The sequence below is a fragment of the Penicillium angulare genome (assembly GCF_028827245.1).
Source record: "Penicillium angulare strain IBT 27051 chromosome Unknown utg000002l_segment0_segment0, whole genome shotgun sequence".
NCBI classification, from domain to species: Eukaryota; Fungi; Ascomycota; class Eurotiomycetes; order Eurotiales; family Aspergillaceae; genus Penicillium; species Penicillium angulare.
In genome coordinates this window covers 939,731-953,972 of record NW_026623161.1, presented here as the reverse complement: position 1 = coordinate 953,972, position 14,242 = coordinate 939,731, and the positions used below count along the sequence as shown (strand labels likewise).

Below are 14,242 nucleotides of genomic sequence, written 5' to 3'. Positions count from 1 at the left end.
TCCGTAGCAGGAGAAAGGAGAAAGCGGACCGTGGGTCATTAAGAGAGAAAAAAGCGGGTCTTGGGATCTTCTGCCGCCATGATGTTATTGGACCATGGGAATCTCAGGGGGATTACTCCATACAGACCTTTGGCGGTTACGAGGCTCTCAAGCGAATGGTAATGAAGATCTCAGGAGTCATGAAGGATTGAACGGCTCACGATGCTCGAAATGAGATTTAAATTTGGGGAATATCCAAGTTGGGCGAAATGAATCAGGGGGTGGGAAGAGTTCGGCGTTAAGATGCTGATTCCCCAGCGTTCGAGGAGAAGTCCGTGGCGGAGACTGCAATGGAGACTGCGATGGGGCCAACAACAAACCACAGCAACGCATCGGAATACACACGAGGTCCGTGGAGGGGACATGAATCGCGGGCCATTCATGTCCTGTAATTACAGCTATCCACTATGCACCCCCCGCACGACAATCGTCTCCATTCTTAAAAACAAACACACAAACAGAGAGAGGGGGTGATTGACCTAAAATCTTAGCAGTGAGACCAATACCACAAGAATCAAGGAATGATTGTGGCTAAGGGTCGGAACTCCTACGGGCGGAAAAAAGGAAAAGAGAAAAAAGAATGGGCTAAAAAATATACACAGCAATATAGGGCCATAACATCGTTTCTCATTTCTTTGAAACCTGTAGTTTACATAACAAAGCGCAAGTTGACATCTGCCGATCTCAAAGTCAGCCCCAAAATCCGTAATTATGGTTGCACGGCAGATCTCGAACTTACCAAGAGGGTGGCTGCTGCTGAGTTGCGGCTTTTGTGAGTATTTCCCGTCGAGTTCCGCCCGAATCGTATTCAATAGCTGCAGATAAGATTGCTGTGGCCATTGCTTTAGAGATTTTATAAACGCCCAGCTCAATGCTCCACGCGCCTGTCCGTCTTGGAAAGTATCGGCCCTATATTGAATCAAAGTAAAAAAAAGGGGTTAGTCAGGGATTAATTGGATTAAGGATCATCTCCCCGCACGCCACTGAGCCACTTACGATGTTTGCGTATCTTTGGACCCGGAAAACATCACCACATCTGCTGGTGACGTCTTAGTCTTTAAGGTGCGCTGACGCGCTTGGCCCCCGTTAGCGGCCTTCTTGAAAAATCCAATGGCGGTACTAGCCATGCTGGACAGATCGCCCTGTGAGTAAGAGCTAAAGGCGCTAAACAGATCCTGGGCGGCTTCCTTCGCCAGATTAGGCTCTTTGAGCACACCCTGTGTCGAGTAGATATATGGTAGATCCAGGGCAGTTCCCGAGTGACATGAATCGAAAATGGCCGTCAATCGGACACCGGGTCGCAATGGACGTACCATGATAGCATGCATATCATCGTCAACAATATGGCCGGCAGTACGGTAGTCGACTGGGTAGATAACGTCATCGAATCCATCATCCTCATCTCCATCCAAGTCTGGTGTTCGACCACCGTGACCCGAAAAGTGGATAAACAAAGAGTCATGGGGTTGTGCATCCTTCACAAGCCAATGCATAGCACGGATGATGTTCTGCTTGTTTGGAATGCTCATTGGATTACGTTGGTCATCAGTCAAAATAACCATATCCTCGCGTCGATACCCAAATCGGTCATGTAAGAAAGCAGACATATTAGTTACATCATTAATGCAGCCGTGCAATGTGTTCGGTTGTCCGAAATAGTTAATGCCGATCAAAAGGGCCTTACGGCGTCCAGTACAGGCCGAGTACTGGAACTGATAATTAGACGGCGCGCCTGAACCGAAGTGCTGCAGATTTTGAGGCGGCGGTGGAGGTAAATTTGGCGAGATCGGTCGAGGTTCTATAGCGGTCAGTAGATGGTCGATGCATCTTGACACTTGGGACGAATGCGAAGCGGTGAAGACATACCATTACGAGACGCACTCAGGTGGTGCTGATGCGACGGGTGAGGAGGTGGGGCCTGTCCATAGGGCTGAGGTGACGGTCTGAAGCCACCCGGTGGTGGTTGGGGACTTGGCGTGTGATGATACACGGGAGGTTGCGGTGAGGGTGATGGATATGCACCTGGATACGGTCTAGGTGGTTGGGGCGGCGGTTGTTTACCTTGCGCCGGATAAGGAGGTTGCTGTCCATAGTATGGTTGCGGGGGATAACCATATGGCTGAGGGGGAGGCTGGCCTTGCCACTGACCATGTGGTGGTGGAGGGTACCCATAAGGAGGAGCCCCTGGTGGTGGATAGTACGACATCAATATAGAAATGTGGAAAGCTATTCGCCCACGTGTTATATAGGATATGAACGTGAGGTGAGAAAAGACAGCGAAAAAAGAAAGTGGGATCTCCACAGAAAGGTTTTTATCTCCTCAAAAAGTATCGGCAGTATCGGGCTTGGCTGACCAGTGGGGCGACGCAAATCTCGGCTTGATTAACTTGAAAGAGAGACTCGTTATACGGGCTGTACAGAATGAAGACTTCGGATCCAAATCAAAGACGAAAGGCGGCCGCTAATTGCAGAAAGTGCTTCGTCGAGAAACCTTATCGTAGTAGACCCGTCAAGATGTAGTTTTCCAAACCAGTAGATTTCCATGGAAGCAGTCAGGAACCTCCCACTCAGCCCTACGGTGATGCAAGGCAACAATGTTTTTGCAGCCCGAAAAAGTCTTGGCAATGACGACTGCCGAGGTGCTGACATAATACAGAGCCGGGGTCAGGTCACATGATCGGTATACAGCCAATATTGGACTAAAAATAGATCATGACATAAGCCTCCTTGGACTCGTACGCAAGATCCACCAAGCTGCAGGATGAAGGGTTACGGACTCAAGCTAGAGCTATATGCTTCTGGTATAGTCTTATGACGAGCGAGGCTGGCCAAACGAGTAAGTGCGGGGTGAAACAAGTTGGTGTTCTCGTGTTCGGCGAAGTCAACGCCGAAGTCTACTCATTAACTGGGTAGGGAAAGATCACACTGGTCTAGAAAACCGAGAATCCGGTTGAGATAAAAAGTATCACACGATGAATGGGGGCATGAGAGCCTCACAAGACGAATGGCCGACAAGTCCTTCAGACGCATTGGCGATCATAAAGTAGGTGTGGGTGGGTGGGTGGGTGGGTGGGTGCTCGGGGAGGAAAGGAAATCTTGGAAGAGGCCAATTTCGCGAAGAGCCGCATGGCATGGAGCCCTCACGCGAGTAAGAATGATTAGTGGCCACAACAAATATTGGCATAATCAATAAATTTCAATAACGAGCGCAATTATACAGCTGTGGTAATCCGCATTCCGCCCTTGATTTACTGTTTAGCCCAATCGGAATGCCCCAGGATGTTTCCCAACAACATTTGAAGGCAGAGCCGCATCAGAGTAATGTCTAAGAGGGGACAAAGACAAGGGCAAAAGTATAAAATTTAATAGTAAAATTGGTCTTAGCCAATGAGAGGAATAAATGAATCGTAAATTTTACTCAAATAAGCAAGTAGGGAGTGGAAAATCTTATTCGGTGTCGCTTGATAACTCCGTCCTCAGCAGATTGCGTGGGCATGCCGATCGGGCTTGGGGCTTGACTAGGTCTTGAGGCTCGGAGGCTGAGCCGCGCTCTTTCACTGCGAAGTGAAAACATTGCCCGCTTTGGGACCCTGCAACTTCACAAGTGAGGCTCAACGGAGGCTGGTTCATAAATGAGAGCCCGTCCCTGTGGAAACACTCCCTCTTCTTCAATATTAAAAGCAACTTTCATTCTTTCCCTTTTTGATTTGTTTGTCTCCAACTTTTCGAACATGGATTATTCATGTTAACCGTTAACCTCGCATCCCCACTTTCCCTATCTTCCCATTTTCATTCCAATTCCAATTCCCATACCCTTAATTTGCTTTTATTTTGCGTTCCTTTTTTTCTTCGCAGCCATGTCATCTAGACTGAGCCTTGACTCACTTCCTTTTGACATTTCCTACCAAATCGCGACATCGCTGGACGATCGCGATTTAGTCCACCTGAGCCGCACCAATCGCGCTCTCCGCGATGCTACCGAAAGTGACCTCATCGCCCGTAAAACAGTCGAGGTAAGATAAGCCAACACACCGCTACCCCCACTTAAGCCCAAAACTAACTTTTCAATACACAGAGGAGTCTTCTCTTCAGTACGGAGGGTCAATCAGTCTTGAAAAATCGGGCTGGCTACACCTACCGTAAGGCTGTTGGGCACCGGTTTGACATTCATGAGGCGGTGGCTACTGCAGACCCGTATTCGGTTTGCGTTCTAGCCTATGGGGCCGATTTCATCTACAATCAAGGGTTCCTGTGCTATCGAGCGGGGAACGATATCCGATTGCTCAATGTGCATGCTGCAGACAAGCAGGAACGTGTCTTCAACTTACTCGGTCTCCTTCGTCGCCTGCATCCAGGTCCGGGCAGCCCGGACCCAGATGTAGTGCATCGGGTATCGCTGCTTCGATATGCAGATGGCATTATCGTGTTTCGAGTGGACGACTTTGCTGCCCAGGAAGACATGCTGCTAGCGATTGACATAGGAACACGCACAGACAACCCCAAAAAGAAACGCTTACTTTTCCGAGGTCGCATCCCTTCATCTGCCCCATTGTTTGTGCGACACTGCGGGACTTACCTGTGGTACGGATTCTTCTCTGCAGTTGGTGGCTCAGATGGAGTCTGGGATATTCACGGAGTGGATCTTACTGCCTCGGATGAGCCATCTCTTGTATTCCCTCTTGCTCACGTCGGAGATGGTGACATTGGTCAATACCTCACCTTTGAGATCTACAACGAGCACCTGTATGCGGTGTCAACCCAAGTTGCCTCAGATGACGATGAGCGTTACTCTTCTTACTACCATTGGTTCTGTCATGCACCTCGCCATAATCGTCGCTGCTGGAATGATCGATTATGGCGTCGCGAGCATTGCGAGGGCCCTATTAACGAAATGTGGACCGATCTTTCTATTCGCACAGATGAGGTCACCGGCCGACCAGTTATACTAGAATGTCGCCGCGAATGGCCTGATGGCAAAAGCGAAAACCACCGCACCTACTACACCCAACCTCTCCCCACCCCCGAGGAGGCTCTCGCTACTTATGGCGAGACTGAAACACCAACAATGTTTCCTACCTTCCGAAATAATAGCCCCGACTGCCCAAAAACGACCGACAACTCCAATGAGCACCGACCAGCAAAACGGCTACGTCGCGACTACCACGCAGAATATGAATCCACCCAAGACCAAACACAGCGACAAGAGTTCATTGCAGCTCGCACAAAACACCGCAATTACAACCACGCTGCATCAACCTTTATTGACCTGGTGAATGATCCAGCTCCCCAAGCAGACGGCTTCCGATCGCAAGACCGTCTGCGACTTCGTACGGTATCCCGAAAACGCAAGTGTCCAGTGGACGAAGTAGGAGATGAAGGCACCAAGGGTCTCCTCCTCGGCCCAACACAATATAATGAAGATGGCTCGCCCGTCGAGGGCTCAGAAGAGCGCTTCGTTTCTCGAGGCGTTCACATGTGGCCATCAGATGACTGCCCCCGAGAACTCCAGCAGATCCTCTGTCCTGATTCCCGAATCAACACTATTAAAGCGACCTCCGATGAGCGATCGCTCATCTATTCCATCCAATGCGCGGGTCTACCAATGGGACACAAGGCTTTGGTCCTAATAAGCTTTGATCCCCAAATCCGCTTCCCAAATCTATCATCTTTGCAAAGCGTGAAGAAACCATCCGTACCCAATAAAAAATTCCCCATCGAGCCACCTCAGCCAGATCAGTCGAATGGATCTCTTGTCAGGGAGGCTAAGCCCTTTTACCAAGCTATCAAATGGGGATACTGGCTACGATGAAGCTGCAAACTGATTCTGTTACCAGATCATCACATAGCAGCAAAATAAAGGATAAGTAGCCTTAGCTACACATATTAAACATCAATCAATACATATTTCAATATTTTTACTCTTTCTGTAGAATAAATCCCGGTCGCACATAGTAACCTTGGAACCCGTGTACATCACTAACACGACCACGATAACCCGAATACGAGCACCCAAGAACTCAAACCCCTCCATTTTCAATCCAAATTCTCAAAAATAAGAGATACACCCATTAAGAGCCTCAAAATCACGCCATCCTCGAAGCCTTGAGCCTTGACCGACGAAACCTCATCCAAGCCACGCGGGGGCGTAAGCTAACCTATTCCGGATCGGACACGCTGATACCTGGTGGCTCCACAGTGGATCCCCAACATTAGCGCGTCATCTCTACACAGCTCACAGCTTACTTCTTTAGGCTTACATTGCGAAAGGGCCAAAATCCATGTTTCCACTTTCCCTCCGATAAAATCCACGAAAGCTCAGCAGTCTGCCGTCCTCCTCTCTCCTCTCCCCTCGACTCTCGATTGATACCCCTCACAAAAACCTCAACACACCAACCTGGCCCAATGGCCCGATCACTCGCAGAAGACAATGCGGTGCCAAGCGGCTGGCGAACAAGACAGCCCGGATTCGCAATCTGGATCCCCATCGCTCTATTACGAGGTGCCTTCCAAGGTCTCTTTTACAGTCTCTACTATATACCACGGTCCCGTCGACAAGACCCAAACTGGACATACCGCCAAGCATGCATGACCCGCCTCTTAGAGCGGGGATTCCAAATCGTCACCGAGCTAGGTTTCACACAATCTTTAAGTCTTGAGGCGGGAGAACTCGGCGAAAGATGGGTGACCATTGATCCTGCGCCTGCATCTGTATATTCTGGCTCCTTCACCAGCGATAATATCCAGCCCGCCACGGTCGGCGGAACATGGTATCCCGAGCTCCCGTCGAAAGAATCCTTACTAGACGAGCAGGGACTCGTCGTATTATCCTTTCACTCTGGCTCACTCCTCTGGCTTACTGGAAGACCGCAGGACTCGGGACCAGCAGCTACACTTCTAAATAATAAACTGGGCAACAATACTCGCTCTTTCTGGCTACAGTACCGTCTTGCAGGAGGGAATGATCCAACACCATACCCCGGCGCAATGCAGGATGCGATAACATCATATATTTACCTCGTGAAAGATATGGGAATATCGCCGTCCCGAATCGTTTTGGCAGGCGACTCTACAGGCTCAACGATCGCAGTCGCACTTCTACGGTACCTCGTCTCTATAAAAGATATACCAGATCATCAGCTCGCTTCATACCCGCCTCCAAAAGCATGTTTGCTCTTCTCACCATCGCTCGAGTATAGTTTTGAGGGTGATACCGATGCAGTGGAGGCACACAGGAATATCAAGACAGATTACTGTTTCGGGAGTATGATGGCATGGGGTGCGAGAGCGATCGCGCCGCCTGAGACCGTAAGACTTGATGATCCGTTTTTGTCGCCGGCTTTGCATCCGTTTGTTACTCCTGTTCCGATCTTTGTGCAGGCTGGAGGAGCGGAGGTTCTATGTGATAGCGTGAGGGGGTTTGCGACTGCGATGAGTAGATTGGGTAATCGGGTTGAGTATCTTGAGGTGCCGGGTGTGCCGCATGATATTTACGTTGTTGGGACTATGTTGGGATGGCCTAGGGAGCAGGTTGAGATTCATGAGGCTGCTGCAAAGTTTGTGTCACAATTAGATGTTGGTCTTTGCATACCTGACGTAGCTAAGTAGCTAAGTATCTACGTGCTATGAGTTAGAGTAATGTATATCTTGCTTCTTATTGGTTCTCCAAGATTTTCAACTTGAGAACACTTAGCGTTGTAGGAAAGTTTTTATGAAAGAACAAAAAGACCGAAGTCATGATTTTCAACTCAATATATGTGCAGTACAAGGATCTAAGTAAGATAAAATTCGAATAGTCGACATGCAAACTTGAGATATTTGCGATGCCCAAATCTTGGAGACTGAGGCCGACAGACGGTCCTAAACGACTGAGACCAAACGACGTTCCTAGACGAGCATGTCTTCTTGAAAACTGAACATACATACAATCCATCATGTCATTTTTATTGCAGAGCCATATTGTTTGAAGATCGGTAACATTCGATTCAAACATAGACCACGGATGCAACTTAGCGCATTTCAGACAGAGGTCATGCCCGTCTAGCCCATAACAAATTCTTCCAAGTAACTCGAGTCGAGTGCAGGAGGTCGGCGCAGAATAAGCAGTCGGTATCGAGAGAAATGGAAGAGGTTCATAATAAGAAGTCCAGCGCAGGATAAAAGTTGGTATCGAGAGAGATGGAGCAGTTTAGGAATAACTTGAAGAAGTCAGCTTTATAGAAGATAAAGAAGCTCGGCATTGAAAGCCAAGTAGGCACTTAATGTAAATAGGCAGTAGATGTAAGGTAGACAATATTCAACGTCAAACAGGCAGTGAATATAGAATGGGTGGTGAGAGTAAAGATAATGTAAGTAAACAAGTAATGTAAAGAAGGTGATGCCTAAGTGGCGGTAAATCCATACATGATTGCCTAGGAGAAGCTATAGAAGGAACTAGTCAAATGCTTTGACTTCGTGAAATCGAGACGGCCTACCAAGCAGGCTTACAAGATTAACGGTTCAAGTTGTTGAAGATTCTCCCCAGGAGCACGAACCAAGTCTCAAAGTCCTTGGAAGCCTCGTGACAGATAGAACCAAGTCGCTTGATGATGTGGGAATTGTATAGAACAAAGCATGAAGCGTCGACCGGTGATAGAAAGTCGATGACTATGAAGGTCAACTCGAGTGGGTGATTCGAGAGAGTTGGACGTGGGTGGATGTCGCTTCTGTTGAGAGAGTTTTCTATTGTACTGGGCAATTGAGGTTGGTAAAGAATAGTATGAGATGAGTAGTACTATCAAAGAAGATGAGCCCTAGGCGCATAGAGAACTTGAAGATGACCTTGAGGGGGTTATTTATAAAATATAAAGACGTTAAGTACTAGCATTGAAAGTGAAGTAGTAGATATAGAAGGGATTAGCCAAGTAGTACTTCAAGTTTGCGGAATCGAGACAGCCTAGTATCAAGTAGTATGCTTGCATGAGTAACGGTTGATGTGGACTCAGAGCCAGTCCTATATAATACTACTATCCCGGATGTAACCCTTATAGAGTCCATATAACTTGACCCAGTATAATTTGGAGGAACAACGGGTGCTTGAAATAGAAGAGATCGGGCTCTTGAGGCCTGGAAAACTCTTACCTATATAATGTATATCTCGTGGTATACTAGAGCATTACACTTGCAGACACTAGTATGAGTTGATTAAAGCCAGGAGGTTACTTTTGAGAAGTGTAGTACTACTAGACACCACCATGGCTGTAAGTAATGGAATGTGCCAGCTGGCACTACATAAGCCATAATGAGGCATGGATGATAATTACAGATGTACTGAATGATCGTAATTATTGCCTAAGATGTACTATAGAATTCCCAAGACTCTGACGAGAAAAGCGCATGAACTCTCTTTCAACCCATTTCTAGTTTCGGGCGTGGGAATGGCCAGTAGTATTTCATGCGTATCATTCTAAGATCAGTGTGGCTGCAGGATTTCTAAAGATGGCAAGTGGCGTTGTAGCTCCACTTGGCTGTCGATCCCCAACATCCCCTCATTCGATGGATATAATCTGTAATGTCCAGGTGACTGCAGATCAGAAACACTGAAGGCCGTTGTGTATGTCTTTACTTTATAAGTCCTCCCCTTGGAATATTTTATCTGCAGCTTCAAAGTGTGTCTTCACTCAGGTATAGTCTCCGGTTTGACACAAACGGCTTCTCTCAAAAAACGCGTCTTTGCCTGTTTTTAATCTAGATCTGATAACTCTATATCGATTTTGGATAACTATGTCCGACGACGGCTGCTGCTCAGCTATAGGGCAACATCGACTCCCCATGGTCGAGAATGAAAATCATATTCCCATCCCAATTCATATAAACAATGGTGAAGAGAAATCCAGTTCGACCCCTCCTCTTTCTCCGAGGAAGGAACATGACTTTATTGATCGGTTCTCACGACGCCCAAGCTTCATGGACCACCTAGCAGACTCGCGAGAATCACAGTTTCATCCTCCACCTAGAAGCGAGCTAGAGCGATATTTTGTATGTCGATTAGGATATTTCCGTTGTGTAGGTAGTGCAATTCATAACTGACAGACGTCGGCATGTTTTTAGCACGGACCCCGCAACATGACCCAGCACTCCAAATGGCCAATTGTTATGCGAGTTCAGGGAAGTATAATGCCTCAAATGATCATACCTTTATTGGTTGTTGGAAGTTGGGCGACACTTATTACCTGCATTTCTCATTATTGGCATAATCGTGAGGCTTCCTCGTCAGCGGCCCGGAGTGGGAATATAGGTATACTGATGTTTCTCCGGAAATAATAGTCGGCATCAATAATATCTTACTCACCGTTCTGGGCTTCGTGGTGGGATTATCTTTGTCATTTCGAGGTTCAACTGCATACGAAAGGTATATTCTATCGCAATTGAAAGGATGAATTGAGCGGCTATCCAAATTACTAACATTATGCCAGATGGGCAGATGGCCGCAAGTACTGGGCCTCGCTAGTCCAGACATCACGCAACCTAGCACGATTGATTTGGGTACACCTCGGCGAACGAGAAGGAGAAGATGGAAAGGAAGATTTACTGAGAAAACTGTAGGTCAAATGACCAAACTCAGACCAATACATTAATACCAAGTCAATGTACAGATCCGCGATGAACCTTATTCTTGCCTTTGCCGTGGCCTTGAAACATAAGCTTCGATTTGAGCCTGATGTCGCATACGAAGACCTCGCAGGACTCTTAGGACACCTGGATACATTTGCACTGGATGCACACGATCGCAGCGTTGTGTGTCCTCAGCCAAAGACCTTATGGAAGGCTATAGGAGAGGATTTGGGTCTTTCTTTCGCCAGATCCAACCCACGCAAGCTTGTCAAGCGAGCTAAGAAGCCACTGGGACATCTTCCGCTTGAGATCCTCGTTCATCTATCTGCGTATGTTGAATCGTGTGTAAAGAATGGCACTTTGACTCTGGCACAGTATCAGGGACAAACAAGTGAGCTAATATCTTGATGGCATTATTGCATCTCAATGTGTGATCATAGGTACTGATGCGAACGTACAGTGACAATGCTAAATACTCTAAATGAGATACTTACCGGAACGGAGCGAGTTCTAGACACGCCTTTACCAGCTGCATATAGTATCGCAATTTCTCAAATCTCCTGGATCTATGTGATGCTCCTCCCTTTCCAATTGTACAAGTTCCTAAACTGGACCACGATCCCAGCGTCAATGAGTATATTTCCCTCTATCAGTCCCACTTATATGAAAATTTACGCTAAATTGTTTAACTTTTCACAGTCGCCGCATACATAATCATCGGTCTCCTCACAATTGGCAGCGAAATCGAAAATCCGTTTGGTCAAGACGTCAACGACCTCCCTCTTACAACATACTGTCGCCAGATTGCACAAGAGCTTGATATAATTACGGCTTCCCAGCCTCCAGATTTCGGAGACTTCATGACACGACATGAAAATTTGGTCCTATTCCCCTTGAGTCGAGATGGATATCCCGCTTGGATGAGCCGGAGTCGTGAAGAAATCCACAGTGCCCTCCAAGCTAAAATTGTTGCTTCTCCGGGCCATAACCCTGCTGTAGATGGGTCGCACGTCTCAACCCGAACGATGAGCTTTCCCACAAGAAGGACCACTGAATCTGTTTGAACGGAACCAGCCAATGGACTCAATAATAGATTGAGTCTACCAGAGTTGAAGGGGAAGACACATCGGGGTGGATAAGGAGCGGTGAGTCAACAGGTGTCTGGGGTGGTCTTGTTCGAAGCTCACAATGCCAGATGCGCAGTCAACGATTCTATTGGAATACGCTTTATTATTCTCCAATACCACAACTGCCAATCAAAGCAGCTGCATTTTTAAAGATCAATAAGAAAACACCACTCACAAAATGGATTTCATAATCGCATCCGTCGTACTAGTAGCTCTCCAAGTAGTGAAAGAGAAGAAGAGTGAGCATGTGGCAATATAGTAGTATCGGCATAGGCGACCATCCACAGCGCTGAAGAGGTTACTCGATGGGAAGTACATAGTACAAAGCCACTCGAAATTAGCATAGTCATGACTTGAAGACGAACTGAACTCATTTGAACTACCTATACCGATTTCGTTTCGGTAATCGTAGGCTCTGGACTTTTGCTGTTATGACTTGACAGAGGCTACACCCTATATAGAAAAGTGCAGGTCTAGCTAAGATTTCTTCGGAAGTCGAAACTTCAAAAGCAAAAGTAAATATCCACATCTCGTATTCTAAAATTAAGATTTTACCAAATCCAATGACCCATGGTTATTCAACCAGTTATGGTTAAGGATCGTCCCAAAAAATCTCCGTATCTGATTACGTGATATCTCAACGCCCAAAAAAATCTGCCGCGAAACCGGAAACTTGATTTTTTGCAAACTCGAATCCCATCAGGAGAGACCCTAAGCATGTCTCACGATACTGCTGCTGCCCCCCGCGCAGCCGAAATGAGTCAATATGCTCGCGCTGACGAGAACCACGCCGACTCAATTGTGAATGAAGATGATCGCGAACTGCTGAAGTTGGGCTATCGCGCTGTTCTGGCGCGTGGTTGGGGAACTTTCGATAACTTCGCATGCTCTTTCTCTGCTTTGTATTGCATTGGAGGAATTCGTGTGCTGTTCTATATCGCTATCAGTGGAGGGGGGCCTGCGGCTATGTAAGTAAATCGCAGCCAAGGCTGGATAACAATAGCGGTCGCATTTCTCTAACGATGTCTTCCTATAGGTGGAGCTCCTGGATCTCAGGTAGCATTCTTTCGATCATCACCGCCGCTTGTCTCGCCGAAGCTTGTTCCAGCTACCCTGCCGCGGGGTCAATCTACTACTGGGCATTCCGATCTTGGGGAGGTGGACGTGTTGGGCGCTTCGTTTCGTTCCTCGTGGCGGCATGGACATTGGTCGCGTGGACGGCTTTTCTTGCATCGGATACCTTTGGTGTTGCGAATTATCTCGTGTCGGAAATAGTCGTGTTCAATCCTTCGACAAGCTTCCCATACGATACCTCCGACGTGCGTGCACGGGCCATTGCTTGGGCATTCTCGTTGTGTTTCCTGGGAATCGCAACTTGCTTGAACTTCCTTCCGTCGCGCATGTACTCCTGGGTATTCCGTACAGGCGTTATCATCATCGTCATTGACATGCTGCTCAACTTTATCTGGCTCCCCATTGGCGTTTCGCAAACCTATGGATTCCAAACCGCCGAGTATGTGTTTACGTCGACATACAATGGTGGAGACACAACACCAAGTCTGAACTGGGTTCTATCTTGGTTCATGACTGCTAGTTGCCTGGTGGGCGAGGATGCGTCTGGCCACGTTGCTGAGGAGACTGTTTCGGCTAAGAAGGCAGCTGCCAAGGGTGTTTTTTGGGCCACGGTCGCGTCGGCGATTTGCGGTTTACCTATCATCATTTTGTTCCTGTTCTGCATGCCACCTATTGATGTCTTCTACGACACCAATGCTCCCCAGCCATTTATCAACATGTATGCTTTGGCGCTGGGTCCTCGTGCTCACGTCGTCATGACTATCGTATCGATGGTCGGTGCCATTCTCAATACATCAATCTCGCTGGTAGCTGCCTCACGACTGGTCTTTGCTGTGGCGCGCGATGGAATTTTCCCATTCAGCCATGTCCTGTCTCGGGTCTCGAAGTCGAAGCAGCCCCACAATGCTGTGATCTTCATTTCAACCATTGCTGCTCTCCTTCTTTGCACGCAGCTCCCGTCTCAAGTCGCCTTTTCCAGCTTGATCTCCACATCCGCCGCAGGCTCCATTGCAGCATATGGGCTCGTTGGTCTTGGTCGTACTTTTATCACCCGCAAGTCCTTCCAGCCAGGATTCTGGGATATGGGCAGATTCGGTCTGATCGCTGCCATTGTCACCTTTGTTTGGAATGGCTTCGCTTTCGCAGTCCTGTGTGCTCCGGAGTATGCCGACAGCCAGATTGACAGGGACTCGAGTCTATTCAACTATGCGATCGTTATCATGGGCGGTGTCACCATCATCGCTCTCGCAGAATGGTGGCGCAAGTCTAAGGACGATTGGTTCCAACATCTTGAGACATCCGACTCGGCGTCAGAGACTGATGGTTCCGTCAAGCGCGAGACAAAAGAACCCACCGCAAATGCTATGATGGCAGTTTGAGCGGTTGACTTGAAAAGTGAGGGACCAATTGGG

The 14,242-nt window shown here is 47.8% G+C and overlaps 5 protein-coding genes across 5 annotated transcripts; 4 read left to right on the top strand and 1 right to left on the bottom strand.

Annotated features, from left to right (window-relative positions):
* Positions 1 to 688: 688 nt before the first annotated feature.
* N7478_001822 (caspase family protein) lies at positions 689 to 2,245 on the bottom strand (the record flags this gene model as incomplete). Its single annotated transcript, XM_056918036.1, has 4 exons — positions 689 to 714; positions 779 to 948; positions 1,036 to 1,837; positions 1,906 to 2,245. 4 exons carry the CDS (start codon positions 2,243 to 2,245, stop codon positions 689 to 691), a joined length of 1,338 nt encoding a protein of 445 aa, XP_056783647.1.
* Positions 2,246 to 3,896: 1,651 nt separating this feature from the next.
* fbx15 (F-box domain protein) lies at positions 3,897 to 5,848 on the top strand (the record flags this gene model as incomplete). Its single annotated transcript, XM_056918035.1, has 2 exons — positions 3,897 to 4,052; positions 4,115 to 5,848. 2 exons carry the CDS (start codon positions 3,897 to 3,899, stop codon positions 5,846 to 5,848), a joined length of 1,890 nt encoding a protein of 629 aa, XP_056783646.1.
* Positions 5,849 to 6,441: 593 nt separating this feature from the next.
* Positions 6,442 to 7,644, top strand: N7478_001820 (Alpha/beta hydrolase fold-3; the record flags this gene model as incomplete). Its single annotated transcript, XM_056918034.1, has 1 exon — positions 6,442 to 7,644. The coding sequence occupies one exon, from the start codon at positions 6,442 to 6,444 to the stop codon at positions 7,642 to 7,644; it is 1,203 nt and encodes a 400-aa protein (XP_056783645.1).
* A 2,154-nt stretch (positions 7,645 to 9,798) lies between these two features.
* N7478_001819 (bestrophin family protein) lies at positions 9,799 to 11,693 on the top strand (the record flags this gene model as incomplete). Its single annotated transcript, XM_056918033.1, has 7 exons — positions 9,799 to 10,053; positions 10,126 to 10,273; positions 10,342 to 10,426; positions 10,491 to 10,616; positions 10,671 to 11,020; positions 11,090 to 11,263; positions 11,329 to 11,693. 7 exons carry the CDS (start codon positions 9,799 to 9,801, stop codon positions 11,691 to 11,693), a joined length of 1,503 nt encoding a protein of 500 aa, XP_056783644.1.
* A 780-nt stretch (positions 11,694 to 12,473) lies between these two features.
* Positions 12,474 to 14,209, top strand: N7478_001818 (uncharacterized protein; the record flags this gene model as incomplete). The annotated part of the gene is made up of 2 exons (XM_056918032.1): positions 12,474 to 12,724; positions 12,793 to 14,209. 2 exons carry the CDS (start codon positions 12,474 to 12,476, stop codon positions 14,207 to 14,209), a joined length of 1,668 nt encoding a protein of 555 aa, XP_056783643.1.
* Between the last annotated feature and the right edge of the window lie 33 nt (positions 14,210 to 14,242).